We start from the raw sequence: 17,028 nt of genomic DNA, 5'->3' as shown, positions 1-17,028 counted from the left end.
GATTTCATGAGACTTGACTGTTTTGCTACTTTTTGTTTGTTTATTTGTTTTAATGGGTTGTTGACAAATGTGTGCTCCTTGATCCATTTATTTCATTTGTGGGATTGTATCATTAAGAAACAATATGTTTTACTAAGATTAAGATTTTATCAATATTGGTAAAAGACCATTTTCCAAAATATGGCAAAGGATGAAATGACAAAGACATTTTTATAATATTATTTAAAGTAGCCCAAGACTGAAAGCCATTTGACTATCTTAATAATTGAAAACTGGGTAAGTGCATGTGAATACACTCATTTAATGGACTGTTACATGGCCATTAGCATATTTGTTATGTCGTCTATTCCAAAACATGGCTGAAAGGCTTACATTAAGGTACAAGTGGAAGAGCCTATGGTTATAGGCATGTTAATGCCTCATTGTGCTGGATTGTGGCTCACACCTGTAGTCTGAGCACTTGGTGAACTGAGGAAGATTGCCATGAGTTTGAAGCCATCATGGATTACATAGTGAGTTCCAGGCTACACAGGAAGACCTTGTCTCTCCAATCAAAAACTGTTTTTTTCCCATTGTTTTGCCAAGATCTAAATACGTTCAATAATACTAACAATGTTGAAGTACTGGATTTATAAGTGACTTGTCTTCTTTATTATTATATATGTTGTTCATAAACATAAAGTGTAAATCACAGCACCATAGTGGGAGGAGACCATTGAGGCAACAGTTATCCAGGTACAAACTCTTTTCCTTTTATGTTCACTCTGATTGTATGGATCCCTGATACTTTTTTGAGGCAGTAAGCAGTGAGATGTGGTAAAATGGTTCACTCATCTTCTTTTGAAATGGACATATATCAGAAGATAGAGTGGTGGCAACAGAATTCACCCTACTACTCTGTGTTTCGCTGGCCCCTCCACAGTCTATGTGATAAAAATTTTGCCTGTCAATATGCTTGGGCTCGTTGCTTCAGCACAATATAAACTAAAGTCTAAGTAGTCGATAAAAAAATGAGTGATCCTGGTCTGGGCATGATGGCTCAACCGGTAAAGCAAATACCCCTGGGAAGACTGAGGTCCATCTCCAGGGGCTGCATGGTAGAAGGAGAGGTGACTCCTGCAAGTTGACCTCTGATCTGTACAAGTGTCACATGGTGTGCATGCCCACACACTACTGTCCACACTCATATGTAAAATTTGAGTAAATGAATTAGCGTTTTAGAAACCGATCTCTCACAAGATCCTTGGTAAGGCTTGAAAATTTCAAGGCTTTTCAACTATTTTCCAACGTGATCTAAGCAATGAATGACATAGGTCAACACTTGTTTTCTAAGCAAGTTAGGAGTTAAGCAAGAGCAGATGCCAATCTGGTGTGAGAGTCACCTGAGTGTGGGCCATTAAGTGGTCTCTCACGAGTCTTTCCAAATTTGATTGATGGCTTAAGAAACCCTGCACCAATTACTGTGACGCAAATGTGGACTTTAAAATAAAACAGCCCTAAATTTTTAAAATGCAAGAAAAAGAAACCTAAATTGACATGATAATTAGAGTAATAGTTAACTTTGGAGTCGTTACTGTGTTTCAGGCTCCATGCTCAACATTTTACTTGAAACACCTCTACCTATCTTAGTGTTTATAATGCTATTCATTGTGTAGACCACTGTAAGTGATGCCACCGAGCTCCATAAGAGTGAAGAAACCTGGATGAGGGCAAGTAATAAAGACCTTGATTCAAGATTTGAAGTTAAGCCGGAAGACTATAGAACCCTTGCCTCTGGTGGTTTTACTGCTTCCCCATCACCTCTTAAACTCATGGGATCTTATGCAAGGAATTGAATGTGTGCTTTGTGTCATAAGATTTCTTGGGAAATATGTCCATGAAAGATCAGGCCAGTAAGCAGTCCAACCTGACAGAACATGAGACTATACTGGGACTTCTTCAAATTTTTGTTGTTGTTAGATTTATTTGAATGGATATTTGGCCTGTATGTATTTGTGAATGATGTGTATGCAGTGCTTATGGTGAACAGGAGATGATGTATTATACTGTGGGATTGGTGTTAGGCAGTTAGTTGTGATCCATGCGGGTAATGAGAATTGATTGAACTCTAGTCCTCTGGAAGAGCAGTCAGTGTTCTTAACCACTGAGGAATCTCTCTAGTCCACACTTCTAGCTTTTAATGAGGGTGTGCATATGTCCATGTGATGTTTTATTCACAATGACATAGTCACAGAAATTTTGACCATTTATGTGGAAATAAAGTATGGGGTAGTTCGATCCACATTTAACATAGGAAGGTTTTCTAGACTGTTTTCCCTCCTCGATTATGTAGTAAAGTGGAGGCAGAATGTAGGGGGAAGTAGAACAAGGGTTAGAAACACCTAATAGGCTTATTGCAAAATTCATTTGAAGGGCAAAAATAAGGCTTGTCCTGGCCACCATGTAATGTTAATTTTGCCAGGTCTTGGCTTGGGAAACATCGGAGTTCTCACTAATGTGCTAGGCTCAACTTCTAGTTATATGGGGAGGGGATAATGGCTGCAAATGGAGTAAGAATTGAGCTTCACCTTGCTGCCTTGCAGTTACAGAAGAGCTGAATATATGGATTTGTAAAGACAAAGCTAGGTATTTCCTTTCTTCTCCCAACCAGTATCGTCAAAGGCACTCTCTGTGTCCAAGAGCAACAAGGTTATTTTATTGATTGAAGATGATGTCAGATCTCTGGCAGTGGCATGATTAAAAGTGTGGGTAAATTAAAGGTTGCAGGGTTCATACTATTTTAGTTCTTGTGTATAAGGCAAGGAACCATGTCTTTAACAGTGTCATGTCTTTCCCTAGCATCCAGATGGTCATAAGGTCTTTAAGAACAGAGCCATAGCTGAATAGAAACTATGTTCAGTGTCTGTCTGTTTATTTGTTTGTTTCCTGAACTGATTTGCTTTCCTGTTAACTAGAATCTTGTATGGGAGTGGAAGAGCACGGTGGGTTCTATAAAGTGATTGGGGTTTTGAAAAGAATACAAGAAAGAGGAGAAAAACATACGGGGAAAAGAGATTTGAGACGAGTCAAGCATTCTCCAGTGAAGATCAGGGTGTCAGAAGAAATCCAGTCTTAATCAGCAAGACGAACCTAAGAAGTTTTTGGAGAGAAAAACCTGTGGCACTTTCTCTCCAGAGGCTTCCACTTGAAAGGCCTTGGCCGTTTTCTTGTGTTTCAGTTGAAACCCAGATAATTGTTTTGCTCTGAATAGGACAAAAGAAGCTTGGTGGTTCTTTACTAAACTTCTTCGCACAGTCTGATTTTGATTCCAATTAAAAGTTGCTTCTCTGCTATGAAGTGAGGGAAAGACACCCTAACATAATTACCTTGCAGATTGGATGCAGTTTTGCTTTTGATCATGATTGTAATTTTGGACCAAAACAAGATGGAAAGACAAATTTCCGGGTTTGTTCACTCTTTATCTGCTCGGTTTATTTTTGGCAACATTGCAAGGAAATAATGTTAAATTAAGCATTGTGTGGTTTTGTGGATTTTTTTTTAAACTTGAAAATTTTGGACAAGCTCCCAAAATACGATGCTCGTGTGTTTCTTCTGCATTGCTGTGCTGCTTACAGAGCCTCTGGTGTGGATTAAAGTTTTCTTTTATTTTTTTCTTTCCTTTAAAGTGATATGAATGAGTCATGGCTGGGCCAGGATGTGGTTCATGTGCAACCTTATCTAAACACACACTCTTAAATTTTATAACAGCATTGGTTGGACTTGGAGGGATTTTTTTTTTGGAGAGATTCAAAGCAGAAATTGCAAATGAAGATGACCTCAAATCCGTGTCTATGGGATGTTTGTATCTCATCTCCAATTGTAATTGTACTTAGCTTTTTTAAAACGTAGAATTCTTTTGCTGAGACCCTGGGTCACAGGAAGTGCTGAGAAAGAAAAATCAAGGCATGTTCCGCTGCATGGAGAAGGGCTGCTGGTTTGAACTGGGTACATGTTCAGCTTTCCTACTCTGGCAAGAGTGATTAGCCCTTGATCAGAGTGTAAGCGCCGTGAGAGCAGGGACTACATCGTGTGTATCTTTGTGACTCATTGTGTCTAGCACAAGGCTGGCAAATGTCTGGAATGGTCAATATTCAATAAATATTAAAGGACTCAGCTGATGCTTTGTTTTTCTTCTGCCTACTGGAGGCTGAGGCAGTAGAATCAGGAGGTTGATATTTCAGTGTTTTTTTGTTTTTGTTTTTGTTTTTAACCTCAGATCTATTTTATGATGTCTGTCTTCCCTTCTAGCTTGTAAGACAGTTACAAACTCATGAGCCTATCCTGCTACTGACACCAACCAAACATTGTTCCTAAAGGTAACTGTGGTTGTGGTTCTTAACCATCAGCCAGGGTTCCGATTGGCATGGCGTTCCAAGGCTGTGAGACTTGAACATAGCAGCACTTTCTAGGGTCACACTTCAGCCTTCCTGTCTCCGGGAGACTGGAATGACCTCCTGCATACACCTGATGAACACTAAGGTTTGCTTTCTGCCTTAGTGTGGATAGCCTTTGCCACTCATTTAAAAAGCCAAGCCACACAGGACAATACTTTCCCTTGGAAGGAGTAGTTCGGTTAACTGCTGGCTCTTGGTGGCAACTTAGAAACGACATTTTTATTTCTCCCCCCTACCCCTCCTGAACATTTCAGACTGACCAGTGGTTGGACTCTTGCCGGTGCTTACCCTGAACCTGAGTGTTAGGGGAGAGGGAATCTGCCGCTGCGGTTTCTGGAGCTGCGCATAAGCAAGAGTTTCCTATCCTGATCAAGGCTTTAAGCCTAAAAGAAAGCAGAAATAGGTACGAACCATTGGTGTGTGTGCATATGTATGTGTGTGTGCATGCCTGCTTGAATAAGTATGTATATTTGTGTGCCTGCGTGCATGGGCCCTACATTAGTGTGTGATGACCCGCACGTCCACATGACTGTTTGCTTCAGAGTGTGCTGGATGGGCGGGTGTGGCCTTGGGAGGGAGTGGCATACCTTTGAAGGTATGGGGTCTGGGACAGCTCAATGTCGACATTCTCCTGCTTTGCTGGAGAGGGGTGGAAGTGGTCTGTGCTTTAACTGCAAACATTCTTGTTTCCACCTTTTTTTTTTTCTAGAAGAAAAGAATTTGGTAGTCATCTGTCCAATTTCAGGCAACTGAAGAGGTTTCTTGAGTCCAACTTTAACAACCCCAGAGTGTCATTGGAGTGGAGAGTACAATTATGGGTTAGGTTGGTTAGCCTTTTAGTGGTTAGTTTCCACCTCTCAAAAGAATATAGATGAAACTAAAACAAGGAGAAAGAGAGCTTCTAGGGCTGGGAATGTAGCTCAGAAGTAGCATGTTTGCCTAGCATGCCTAAGACCCTGAGTTCCATTTCTAACAGCACAAAATGAAGCCATCAACAAGATAACTATTTATCTGAATTAAAAAAGTAAACCGTCCTTTTGGAAGGGTAACTGTTGGATCAGACTATCCCATAGAACAGTTGGAATGCAACTTGTGATAACCATTACCGAACGAGAAGAGCCAGAGGCTGAGTAGGCCATCTGCTGTGCACCTCCTGGATGCCCTGCAGCACGAAAGAAAGGGAGTTGCAGAGAGCCTGGAGGTGGGGTAATATCAAAGAGATAAAAACCACCTGGCAGGTAGAGTCTAGAGTTTTCCTTTAGAAACCTCTAAAGACTCAGTAGGTTGACTTTTACAGTGACTGTGTGTGTGTTCACACTGAGTTGCTTCAGATATTTTCAATGAACAGTTCATCGTTTAACATTATTGCTTACTTGTAGTACTTAACATGACTGACTTTTATTTTTCAAAAGAGTCTTTGCGTGCCTGATCAGATGCTCTGAGTAGGATAGTGTTGAGAGAGATGGGGTGGTGCATGTGCCTTCCCATTCAGTTTCTCAGATGAGAAAATAGAAGTCATGAAAAGAAGAGTACTGGGTATGGCTACCCTAGGTACCATAGTATGACTATGACGTGAATCTTAATTTGGGACTCTATTATCTGTTTTAGAAGATCCATTGTAGTTCTTTAGGAGAACATGATGGTAGTCAGGGGCGTGGTCATCATTTCTGTTTCCGAAGCATGGACTTTGATTTTTTTTTTTTTTCAGTTTCTAAAAGTTGTCAGAGAACTATTTCAAATCAATTTGTCCTACCCAATAGCAGCACCAAACTATCCTAGCGCTATCCTTTGATGGCCCAAAAGAAAAGTGTCAGTAACATTTGTTCAATGACATTTTCTTATTAAATTACGGAGCATCCAAAATGAATACTAAAAAGGTTTTTTTAAGATTATATTTTGAGGGCTGGAAAGGTGGCTCAGTGGTTAAGAGCACTAACTGCTCTTCCAGAGGTTCTGAGTTCAAATCCCAGCAACCACATGGTGGCTCACAAGCATCTGTAATAAGATCTCATGCCCTCTTCTGGTGTGTCTGAGCAGCTACAGCATACATACATATAATAAATAAGTCTTATTTTAGAGTTATAGGCAATCTGAGAAAAACTACGCAGGGTTCTTTTATGCCTGGTATCAGCTAAGCTCTCTTTACCCATTATTTATTTACGTTATTATTTTGCATTTTATTTTCCTGGTCACATGCTGAAACTGCTTGATAAATGCTTTTTAGTGGGTAGATTTGCTCACTTTTCTGGCTGCACCTCCATAGCCATAGGGTATTTTTAATTTAAACAGAGTACAGGGAGATGAGCTTTGTGATTGAGAGTCTTAGAAAACAGCCCCCTCTGACTCCCCTACATGCCTGCCCCTTGTTTGCCTTTTTGAAATTAAATCAGGATCGTTTAAAGAAAAGTAAAAGAGAAATCAGTTTTTTTGGGCTAACTCTTCCTCAACATATCAGTAGTAAAGACAATAATCATGGAATTAATCTATCGTTGATCTATTCAGTCCTCTGTTTTCTTTCTGTAATGGACTGCTCACCTTCAAAAGAAACACGTTTTCTTCCCCTATAGAGGACTGATTTATACATCAGCTGGATGTTAAGCTTCCTGTTTCCCCTTCCCAGGTCAAGGGCAGCCCAAGTGCCCAATTTCTCTCTCTCTTCACAAAGCACCGCCGGCTATAGAGATGAGAAATTCTGAAGATCAGCCAAGCGGAGGAACTACGGTATTGCAACGTCTGCTTCAAGAGCAGCTTCGCTATGGCAATCCCAGTGAGAATCGTAGTCTGCTTGCCATACACCAGCAAGCCACAGGGAATAGCTCTCCATTCTCCACTGGCAGTGGGAACCCAGTCCCTCAGAATGATGTATTGAGTTCCCAGGATCACCACCAGCAGCTTGTGGCACACCCTGCTCGTCAAGAACCCCAGGGTCAGGAAATCCAGTCAGAAAACGGCGTCATGGAGAAGCAAGTGTCCCCTCGAATGCAGAATAACGAAGAACTCCCCACCTATGAAGAAGCCAAGGTCCAGTCCCAGTACTTTAGGGGCCAGCAGCATGCTAGTGTTGGAGCTGCTTTCTATGTCACAGGAGTCACTAACCAGAAGATGAGAACCGAGGGACGTCCATCAGTTCAGCGACTCACTCCTGGGAAGATGCACCAAGATGAAGGCCTTAGAGATCTCAAGCAAGGGCATGTCCGATCCTTGAGCGAAAGACTGATGCAGATGTCATTGGCTACCAGTGGGGTTAAAGCCCACCCACCTGTTACCAGTGCTCCCCTCTCCCCACCACAACCCAATGACCTCTACAAGAATCCGACCAGTTCCAGTGAATTCTACAAGGCCCAAGGGCCACCTCCAAGCCAACATAGTCTGAAGAGCATGGAACACCGCGGTCCCCCACCAGAATATCCTTTCAAAGGCGTGCCATCCCAATCTGTAGTGTGCAAGTCCCAAGAGCCAGGGCACTTCTATAGTGAGCATCGCCTGAACCAGCCAGGGAGAACAGAGGGGCAACTGATGAGGTATCAGCACCCACCTGAGTATGGGGCAGCCAGGTAAGAGTTCCCTTTCTGTCATTTCCTGGCCTCGTCCCCAATCAGCCTCTTCTGCTCTCTGCTGGGAATCTTAAGGGAAGGAACAGAACGGGCAGGTGTTTGATATGACAAATTGCCTAGTGGCTGAAGAGATGAGCAATGCTTTATTTTCCTACTGACTTGCTCTATTGCCTCCTAGGCCTGTAAAAAAAAGGGGTCAATGTTTCACGTCTGAATTCTTAAAGCCTTCCTTGAGGAGCAGAAGCAAATCATCTTGGCCTTGAATAAGTCTGCAACATTCTATCACTCACATGATTCACAAATCACTTTTGTTTGTGGGTATCGATCTGTTCCTGTTGTCTGTGCTTTCTCAGAGAATTATTGGGATCCTTTTGGATACTAAACAGTCGAGGAGATATGGTTGTTGGTGAAAGAAGAAGAATGATAGACGTATGCGGGTTCAGAATGTTTCTTGCCTTGAACTTCATGTCCAACTTCGGGGAACGTCTGAACTGGTTGTTGGCTTTTCTTGAGAGTTTGTAGCTCTCAAGAACGGTAGCTGCCTGCCGTTCATGTTTTTTAAGCATCTAGGTTAAGTTCACTTTAATGTCTGTAGAAGTTCCTCCAGATGTTCAATGGACATGGAATGCTACTATCATCTCTGTTCTGTATCTTAAGTATGTTTCCAATGCTTAATCATTCAGCTCCCATTGTCCTTTGCACAACCCACAAGATCCTATGGTTCTTTATATTATTTGTATTTTTACCATTTGGTAGACTTTCAGGACATGGTGTCGGGGAAGGGTTAAACCATGACAGATATTGCAACAGTTGTGCACGGGATCCTGGCCTCTTCCCAGGGGTAGGTAATTATGGCTGTCCAGAAGGCTTGAAGCCCCAGGTGGCTCGCAGTCCAAGACAGTGATATCACTGGCATCTTCCTCTTTGTCTCCTGGGTCCACTCATTCATTTGGGAAAGAACCTCCTGGCTAGCAGGTGGTGACTCACGAGATAAGGCACCTGGGGTGGGGTAGGGCGGAGGTAAGAGAAGTTGCCTAGAATTTCCTGGTATTTTTTTCTTTTTCTCCCCCCCAGGTCCTGATTTTTTTTTTTCCGATCCAGAGGCAATTCATTTTAAGCTCCTCCCCTTGCTTTACCGGTTTAGGACTTTTTTTTTTTTGTTTCTCCCTAACTCAGGATGATTTCTTCTTAACCCTTTGCAAGGTCCTCTTAAGCTTTCAGAAGCCTAATTTTTGATAATTTTCTGAGAACAGGAAATGGGACAAAAACAGGTCCATTCAGCTTTCAACTAGCGCACGAACCTGATTCCCATCTGCCCAGTGAAATGGAAGATCCAGGGAGAGCGCACAGCACCCTTTGACAGCCTAGCTTAGTGAAAATCCATTCAAGCTAGGAAAATTTCAAGGAAGCCCAGGGCTTTTGTTTTGCTTTTCCCATCAGTATTGAAGCATCTGAGACAGTGCCTCTCCTCCATTCTGATCTGTAGATGGGATGACGTCTGATCTGTTGCCTTGTTGGAAGCGCTGGTTGGCTATGGTGTGGAGCTGAAGCCAAAGCCCCCTGCTCAGCACATGGCCCGCCTTCTCAGGAAAGCTACTTTCAGAACTCATTCACCAGTGTTGTTTGTGATCTGAAGTGACTCCCACAGTGTTTGAAGCTAGATGGAAAAGCTCTTTGATCTGCCTAAATAAATAATGAGACAAAGAGGGGTTTTTCCTTCCCATACTGATTAAACAACCAAAGAAATTTAGCGGCACATATTTTATAGGAAGATAGGTCTAGTTTCTCCGTCTAAATTAGCTGTGGATCTCACTCTCTGTGTCTTGAAACGACAAAGCCCGTGGGGACCTGCCTTTGTTTTTGTTTTTGTCTTGTTTGTTTGTTTTTCGGTTGGGCAGGGTGCTAGGCATCTATCTAATCCAGTGCCTCCAGCAGGCTAAGCAAATGCCCTACCTTTGAACTCCTCCCACCGCCCTTGAGAAGTATTTTGACACCGAGACATATGCCAAGAGTTGATTCTCTATGGGACAGGAACAGCGTGGTTGATATTCTTAAGGGATAGTAAAATTGTCTAAGCTAGCAGTGTTCCATGTGTAGTTTGGGTATACATCAGACAAACTCTGTCTCTAGGCATTTGCATTCACTGGGTCCGGGCAGTGGCACCTATTGACAGATCTTTGGCAAAAGGAGGCAATTCAACAGCTTTCCAGAAGTCTACCATTTTTAGGTAGAGACACATTTTCCTCCTTGATTTCCTATATGGCTTGTGAATATCTTCCCAAGTAACTGTAGTTTACAGGAAGATGGTTGGATGGATGGATGGATGAGCCTACATTTTAAATTCTGAACCCACAAATGACAGATCAGTATGAAAAATAAGTTTTGTTTTGTTTTTTTGTTTATTTGTTTTTTGCTTTAACAAACTGCTATTAAAAGAAAATATCATTTTTCTTTTGCCTTTGGAGAGTCAATGAAATGTTGAGATTTGCTGTTAAAATGAACAAAATGTTATAAACAATCCTTTGATTACTTCATCATCCCCATGCCCTCCTCCCTACTTCATAAATAGCATAAATGCTCAGAACTCCAGATGGGAAAGAAGGCCAAACCATTTCAAAAAAATTTAGTATCTAAATCTTTGTCTTTCTAAGTGCTGAACCCTTTTTGCATCCTGGGTTTAGACACTGATCAGTGCTTGTAAAAAATTAAATTATTTCTGTTTATAAAGCGGCCACCCCCTTTGCAATTGCTGAAATCATGCCCAGCTCTGAGGTTTCTTGAAATGCTTTTTTTGAGCAGAATCTCAGGGTGACCTAAATCTGTAGTTCCGAACAGAGCTCCTTGTGCAATTGGAACGGTCCAGAATTATTCACAAGGTGCTCTGCGATTCACATTCACTGCCACGGAGCCTGGGAGAGGCACCATTTCAGTGGTGAGACGTTGGCTATAGGTTGTTGGTGGCACCTGCTCTGATGAGAGTGTATGTTGGAGGGCAGGTGTGGGGAGGAGCTTGCATGTGTTGCACTCGTGTTGGCAGGTGTGTGTGAAAGAGTGACAGAAGGGTATGGGGACCCTAGTCATGGAGGTAGCAGGGTAGAAAGGTGTGTGTGTGCGTGTGTGTGTGTGTGTGTTTTTGTGTGTTCGTGTGTGCAAGCACACACTCGGTTTTACTTTCCCTTTTTGTCTTTATATAAGTTCTCCTTGAGATTATGTCCTCTCTTTCAGTGCAGCTTTTCGGAGGAGTGGTCTCCTGCATAGATAGTCAGGTTCTCTCTTTGGTAGAACACTTGTAGCCCATGAGTCTTAGGAAGGAGTACAGAGTTGGGGAGAACAGGCAGGGAGGCAGATCACAGTGACCGTGGGATCATGTGATTCTATTGTCTCCTGTTGGTGGCTTGTTGTTCCCAGAGCATTTCCAGCTGCTGTGGGGTGGGAGAACCTGTAGAATGTTCTCCTTTCTGCCCCTTTATTGCTGTCATTACTCTTTCTTTTATTATTTCCTCTTCAGTGTGTTTTTGTTTTCCCTGACAGATTGCCATAGTTCTCCCAACCTGTATCTTCTTCCCAAGAGCCCCCTGTTCTCAGAGAGAACCTCATTCCAGTGCCCCGCCTTTTGATGGTGGGCAGATGCTGGAGCCCAGATGGAGTTGTTTTGCCTGGAGGGTTTCTACTCCTCCCTACCCCCCAACTACCTTAGCCTTTGCTTGTTTGCAAATCTGCCAGTGAAGGACTGAGGGTTTTTTCAACACCACAATGTTCTGCTTCCTTTTGTAGCCTGGGGAGTCAAGGGCCAGCTGTTTTGTTTTGCTTATCTTCATCCTGGGCTTATCTGACCCTAGAGACCTTCCGGAAACCTCACAGTATCCTTCCCTAGACCCCTGAGAAGCTGTGCACTGTCCAGGCCTTAACAGGCCATTCGACCCTCTGGGAGAGTGAGGCAGATGCCTCCCTGTTTGAGAGAAAGGCCCCTTTTACTTGATAAGCTTTCAGGGGAGCCATTGGGAGGAAGCCCCTTTTGAAAGTGTGTGTTCAGTTTGAAACTGTATTTAGAGAGAACATCTCCCAGGCAGTAAGTAGGCTTCCAAATCCCAAGAACAGGGGCAAAAGAGAGTGGAATGACTTCTTTCCTCTTAAAATTTGAAAGCAGGATTGGAAAATAGGAAATTTAAGATCCTCTTTCTGCCCAAGAGATTTAACACCATCCCCCACCTCAAATCCCTGGACATTCTAACTCTATATTGAAAGTCAATTAAAACAGCTCTTGGAAAGAGAACGGGTAGTTGTGTTGACCTGCATGGAAATTGAAGGTCCACAGAATAGAAAATGCGAACCTTTCACCTAGTAAGTTCATAAGCCACCCCCTGGCTTTAGAACAACTGAAAGTTTTCAGCTCTTGGAAAGAAAAGTTATGAATGGCACCAACTTTCCAGTTGTGGTCATTAATATCTTATCACACGTTCTATATGTAAGTTATTTGCATGATTTCTTCAATATTAAACAATTATTTCCAGTGACTTATATGTAAAATTGGACAAATGTGTGTATGCTAGAGCCACATATCGGAACGTAGGACAGACCTTAGAGTCTAAACAGGTTTGAATACTTTTCTCAGTATCTAGGTCATTGGATGTGTTCTTGAGTCGATGTTTGCAATGATTTGGTTGTTGTAAACAGCCCGTATAGGGAGGAGTTTTGGGGGATGCTGGTGCCTGGAGTGTATGAAAGAGAAATGCATTAGAGCATCTGGATTGGTGGTCATTTGTCCAACTTCCATCAGGAATTTTATGCACATTAGCACAATGATTAACAGGTTATTCTATGTCAAAGATACTTAACAAGGCAAACACATCTCACTGGTAGATAAGAAGCTATAATTCTTATAGAGTCAAAACATGTGAAGATCCCAGTATTTTAGCAATTTATTTTCATCCGTGCCTCTCTAGAACTCACTATGTAGACCAGGTTGCTCATGAACTTACAAAGATCTGCTTGCCTCTGCTTTTTCCTGAGTGTTCGTACTAAAGGTGTGTGCCACCGTGCCCAGAAGATAATTTTAAAAAGGTTTATTTTTATAATTTTATAAAGGTTTATGAGTAATTTGCTTGCATGTATGTCTGTGCTACACATGCATGCCTGATGCCCACCAGAACACAGCAAACCATCTCATACAACATGGCTGTTCTGTAGGTCTGAGAAATCAAACCGAGGTTCTCTAAAAGAGCACCCAAAATGCTCTTAACCACAGAACCACCTCTCCAATTTCTATATTAAGTAATGAAACAAGGTTGCCCAGCTAGTGAACAGTGACAAAAGTCTCTCAAGTTCCTTTATTGGGATTTCTAGAGACTTTTTGTGTTTAGTAATTAGGTACCAAAAAAACAGCATACCAATGTTTTCTTTCTGAACATTCTGTAAGCAATAAGTTGGGGGTTTATGGGTTGCTGCTCAGAAATTAATGGTGCCAGAAGATGGAGTGGGATCCTACCACTAACTCCCCTGAATTAATTCTCCTCAATCTCTCTGTTTCTCTGTCTCTTTCTGTTTGTTTCCTTCAGGGTGGGACTCGGGGCCTTCCGCACTTCAGGCCTGTGTTCTTGCCCTGTACGTCACCCTAATCCTCAGCACAGCTCTTTTCTTCCCTGAGTCTTTGTTTCACTCTGTTCAGTAAAATAATTTCTTTAAAGCCTTTCTAATTTCTAAATGTGGTGATTCAGTATATCAAGTGGTATGGTGGTGTTGCTTGTGTCCCCAAGCCTTTAAATCACCACTTCATCTGTAGTATTAAATTGATAACTGGAATGGGCAATAATTATTTGGTGTCTTGAAATGCAACGAACGTCTTCATCTCTTTAAGTCATTCTCGAGTGGAGGAATTCTCCAAGGTGGCCACAAGTGGAAAGGTGAAAGGTGGTGGAATGACTGCTTGAAATAAGCCAGTAAACATTTTTTACATTTAAGTCTGCATGTGATGGGTTGCATACGTAAAGTTTTTTCAGACAGGTTCAGTTTTCAGTCAACCACATGAGCATTACTTTGTACAAAAGGAATTTTAAACGAGTGAGCAATGAATGTGGAGATAGCCATCTTAAGATTCTCCTACTTACCTCAGAAGTTATCTGGTTTCATCTCCAAGAGGAGCATAGCTAGTGAGCAGTAGCAGTTGGACAGAGTCTCAAAATGTTTCGGTAAGAAGGAGCTCGAGAAGTCGTGGATGGGGATCTAACTCTGCCTACTTCTCATTCTACCTGAATTTGGGGAGGAATAGCTCCGTGTGTCTTGGGGATGAATTTAATCAGAGCTTGCATTTTGTGTTTTTCAGGGCAACACAGGACATCGCCTCGCTGTCTTTCTCAGCCAGGAACTCTCAGCCTCACAGCCCTACTTCGTCCTTGACAGCTGGGGCTGCCAGCTTACCCTTGCTGCAGTCTCCACCATCCACTCGATTGTCTTCTGGTCAACACGGCTTGGTCTCGAACCAAGGAGACCACTCTGCTCACCTGCCGAGGCATCAGCAGCATCTTCTTCCGAATCAGAGTCATCAGGGGGACCACTACCGGCACCCCCAGCCCAGCCTGACTCCAGCCCAGCAGCAACCAGGAGAAGCCTACTCAGCTATGCCTCGGGCTCAGCAGGCAGCTGCTTATCAGCCCATGCCAGCTGACCCTTTTGCCATCGTCTCTAGAGCTCAGCAGATGGTTGAGATCCTCTCTGATGAGAATCGCAACTTGCGGCAGGAGTTGGATGGATGCTACGAGAAGGTGGCAAGACTGCAGAAGGTACGGCTCCCCCTGAGGGTCAGTTCTACTCTTTGAATCTTTTTGGTGGGACTTGTTAAGTGACTGTATAAAAGTTCATCTGTGTGAGTATATCTTTAAGATTCTTCTTCTGATGTTGGTCAAACTTTAGAAAACCTCTTTGCTTGTCTAGGATAACTAAGTTTTTCCTCTTTTTATTACCATACCTTAATTATATGAAATAATGGGTTTCATGGCGAAATTTTTATAGGAATTTTAAACGAGTGAGCAATGTATTATCGTGTAATATCATGTATATTTTTGTACGCCCCCCCCCTCGTTTTGTTAACAGGAGTAACATTTTACATTTTTACTAAAAGAAATATACTATCGATTTCCCAGACTCTGCAATCCTAGAAAACTTAGTTGATTATTTTATTCAAAAAATCCTCAGAGATAGTTCTTCACAAAGAATATTAGTAAGGCCTGTGTTCGGAAAAAAAAAAACTAACAGCATTTAAAAGCCTTTTGTCTTGATTATGGTTTCTCCATATGATTTTGGCCTCAAAAATATAAAGCCATAGTACATAGTTACTAGGAAAATCCCAGCAGCTGAGAGTTTGTATGCTTTATGAAAAGGCTGACAGTGCTTTTCCTTGTGGGAGCTCTCCTCTTCTCCTCCCTGCGTTTGCTTTGGTCTTTGACCACAGATCCAGTTCAACATCTGCTCTCTTTCTCTTGGTGTGTGTGTGTGTGTGTGTGTGTGTGTGTGTGTGTGTGTGTGTGTGTGTGTGTGTGTGTTGAGGGGGCACACACAAAAGGAGCTTAGCATTACAGCTGGGTGACAGGTGACAGCCATAGGCAGAGGGAATTTTTTTTAAAAAAAAGTGTCCCCAGTTACCCTTCTTCCCTGTTTCCCCCACACCCACTGTCTGTTTCAACTGGGACTTTAACTTCGAAGCGTGTCCTAAGGCCCAAACCTAAGTTTTTTGCCTCGGTGACTCTTAGTGAGTTATGCCTCTGGCAGTTTCTTTGTAGCTTTTGTCCATGAGGGAATTCACGTGGCGTGATCTTTCGAACTGTTCTGGGAAGGTGAGGCTGAAGGTGGGGATGGAGAGACACTTGCTTTGCATTGTTCAGTAGCTCTGTCCCTAGGAGACAAGAGGAATGGAAGGTTTAGGGGCCTGCAGGATGCTGAGAATTCACTGACACCAGATCTTTTACCTAAAGGAGAAGTGGGCTTATTTTTCCATAGTAAAGTGATTTTTTTAAAAAATATATAATGAAAAAGATCCCTCCCCTTCTTACTTTCTTCAAATCTGTTTGGGGGCTCTCAGGATGGATTGAGAGCTATTACTTTGTCTTGATTTTATTTTTTTCTGTCTTCTTAGGTTGACAATAAATACGCCTTGCTCATTTCACATTCATGCCATCCATGGGTTTTGTTCATTGATTAGAAACCCCACTTCGCTGAGTAGACCTCCTCTAACGTTTAATTGGCCTTGGCCTGGCCTCCTCTTTGACACAATCACCCAGGACTGAACTCAGATCTTCCTTGCCAAAGGATCGTGATGACAGGGACACTGCTAGGAGCTGGGTTGGGAAACTAGTTTAGGTAGCAGAATAGGAACTTTGTTGATTGTTTGTTCCTTGTGCAGAAATACATCAGAAAAGTACAATCATCATTCGCTGCAGTGTCTGCAGAAGCACAGTGTAAGCCAAGGCTAAGGTTGAGACAGGTAGGGGAGAAAAAGAAATTAAAAGTAGGGGAAGATAAGATTCACACAAGATAGATGCTAGAGCTAGGAAAAAATTGGAACACAAGGTCTTGAGGACAGGAAGTAGAATGAGCAAGTCTGGAAACCCATGGGCACTCTTCCTCTCTTCTCCCTATTCCGTCATGCATGCCCAGCCAGTGGATCCTCCCTTCAGGGAAAGCTTTATCTATCACACAGCTCTTTGGAAAGGGACAGTATGTCCACAAGGGGAAGGGGACTGGTTAGCACCAGATCCTTAACAAGCAGGCTGTGCACTTTGAGAAGAGGGTCTGTCTTCTTAGGTGTGGCCTTCTGGGCCGGAAGTAAGAAGCCTCAGTTTCGCTGGTCTGCTTCTTTCACAGCAACACCACCTGGCCTGCTCTTTCAAACGGGAAGTGCTTCTTTTCTCCTCTCCAGCAGTTGATTTTCCCGTTAAAGCTCCATCCAGCACAGACCCTGCGGATCTTGTCTCTAAAATGCCACTCACCAGTTTTCACCTTCTGTGCTGCTATCTTGGTGCCATCTGCAAGGCGAAAAACACTTTCATGTC

The 17,028-nt window shown here is 42.6% G+C and overlaps 1 protein-coding gene across 6 annotated transcripts in view; it reads left to right on the top strand.

Moving 5' to 3' along the window:
* The window catches only part of Amot (angiomotin), a 58,804-nt gene that overhangs the window by 10,364 nt on the left and 31,412 nt on the right, over positions 1-17,028 (top strand). For 2 of the 6 annotated variants that reach the window (NM_001432880.1, NM_001432881.1), the window contains 3 exons: positions 4,688-4,836; positions 7,054-7,987; positions 14,307-14,763. In NM_001432880.1, the coding sequence (NP_001419809.1) occupies positions 7,116-7,987; positions 14,307-14,763 (1,329 nt within the window). In that variant the 5' untranslated portion in view covers positions 4,688-4,836; positions 7,054-7,115. The remainder of the gene's footprint in view (positions 1-4,687; positions 4,837-7,053; positions 7,988-14,306; positions 14,764-17,028) is intronic. The other 4 variants (NM_001432882.1, XM_087599346.1, NM_001432883.1 and 1 more) reach the window with 2 other exon arrangements.

Source organism: Rattus norvegicus, chromosome X (genome assembly GCF_021556685.1).
Source record: "Rattus norvegicus strain SHRSP/BbbUtx chromosome X, alternate assembly SHRSP_T2T, whole genome shotgun sequence".
NCBI classification, from domain to species: Eukaryota; Metazoa; Chordata; class Mammalia; order Rodentia; family Muridae; genus Rattus; species Rattus norvegicus.
Note: the sequence above shows the minus strand (reverse complement) of the source record. Positions and strands in the feature narration are given on the sequence as shown.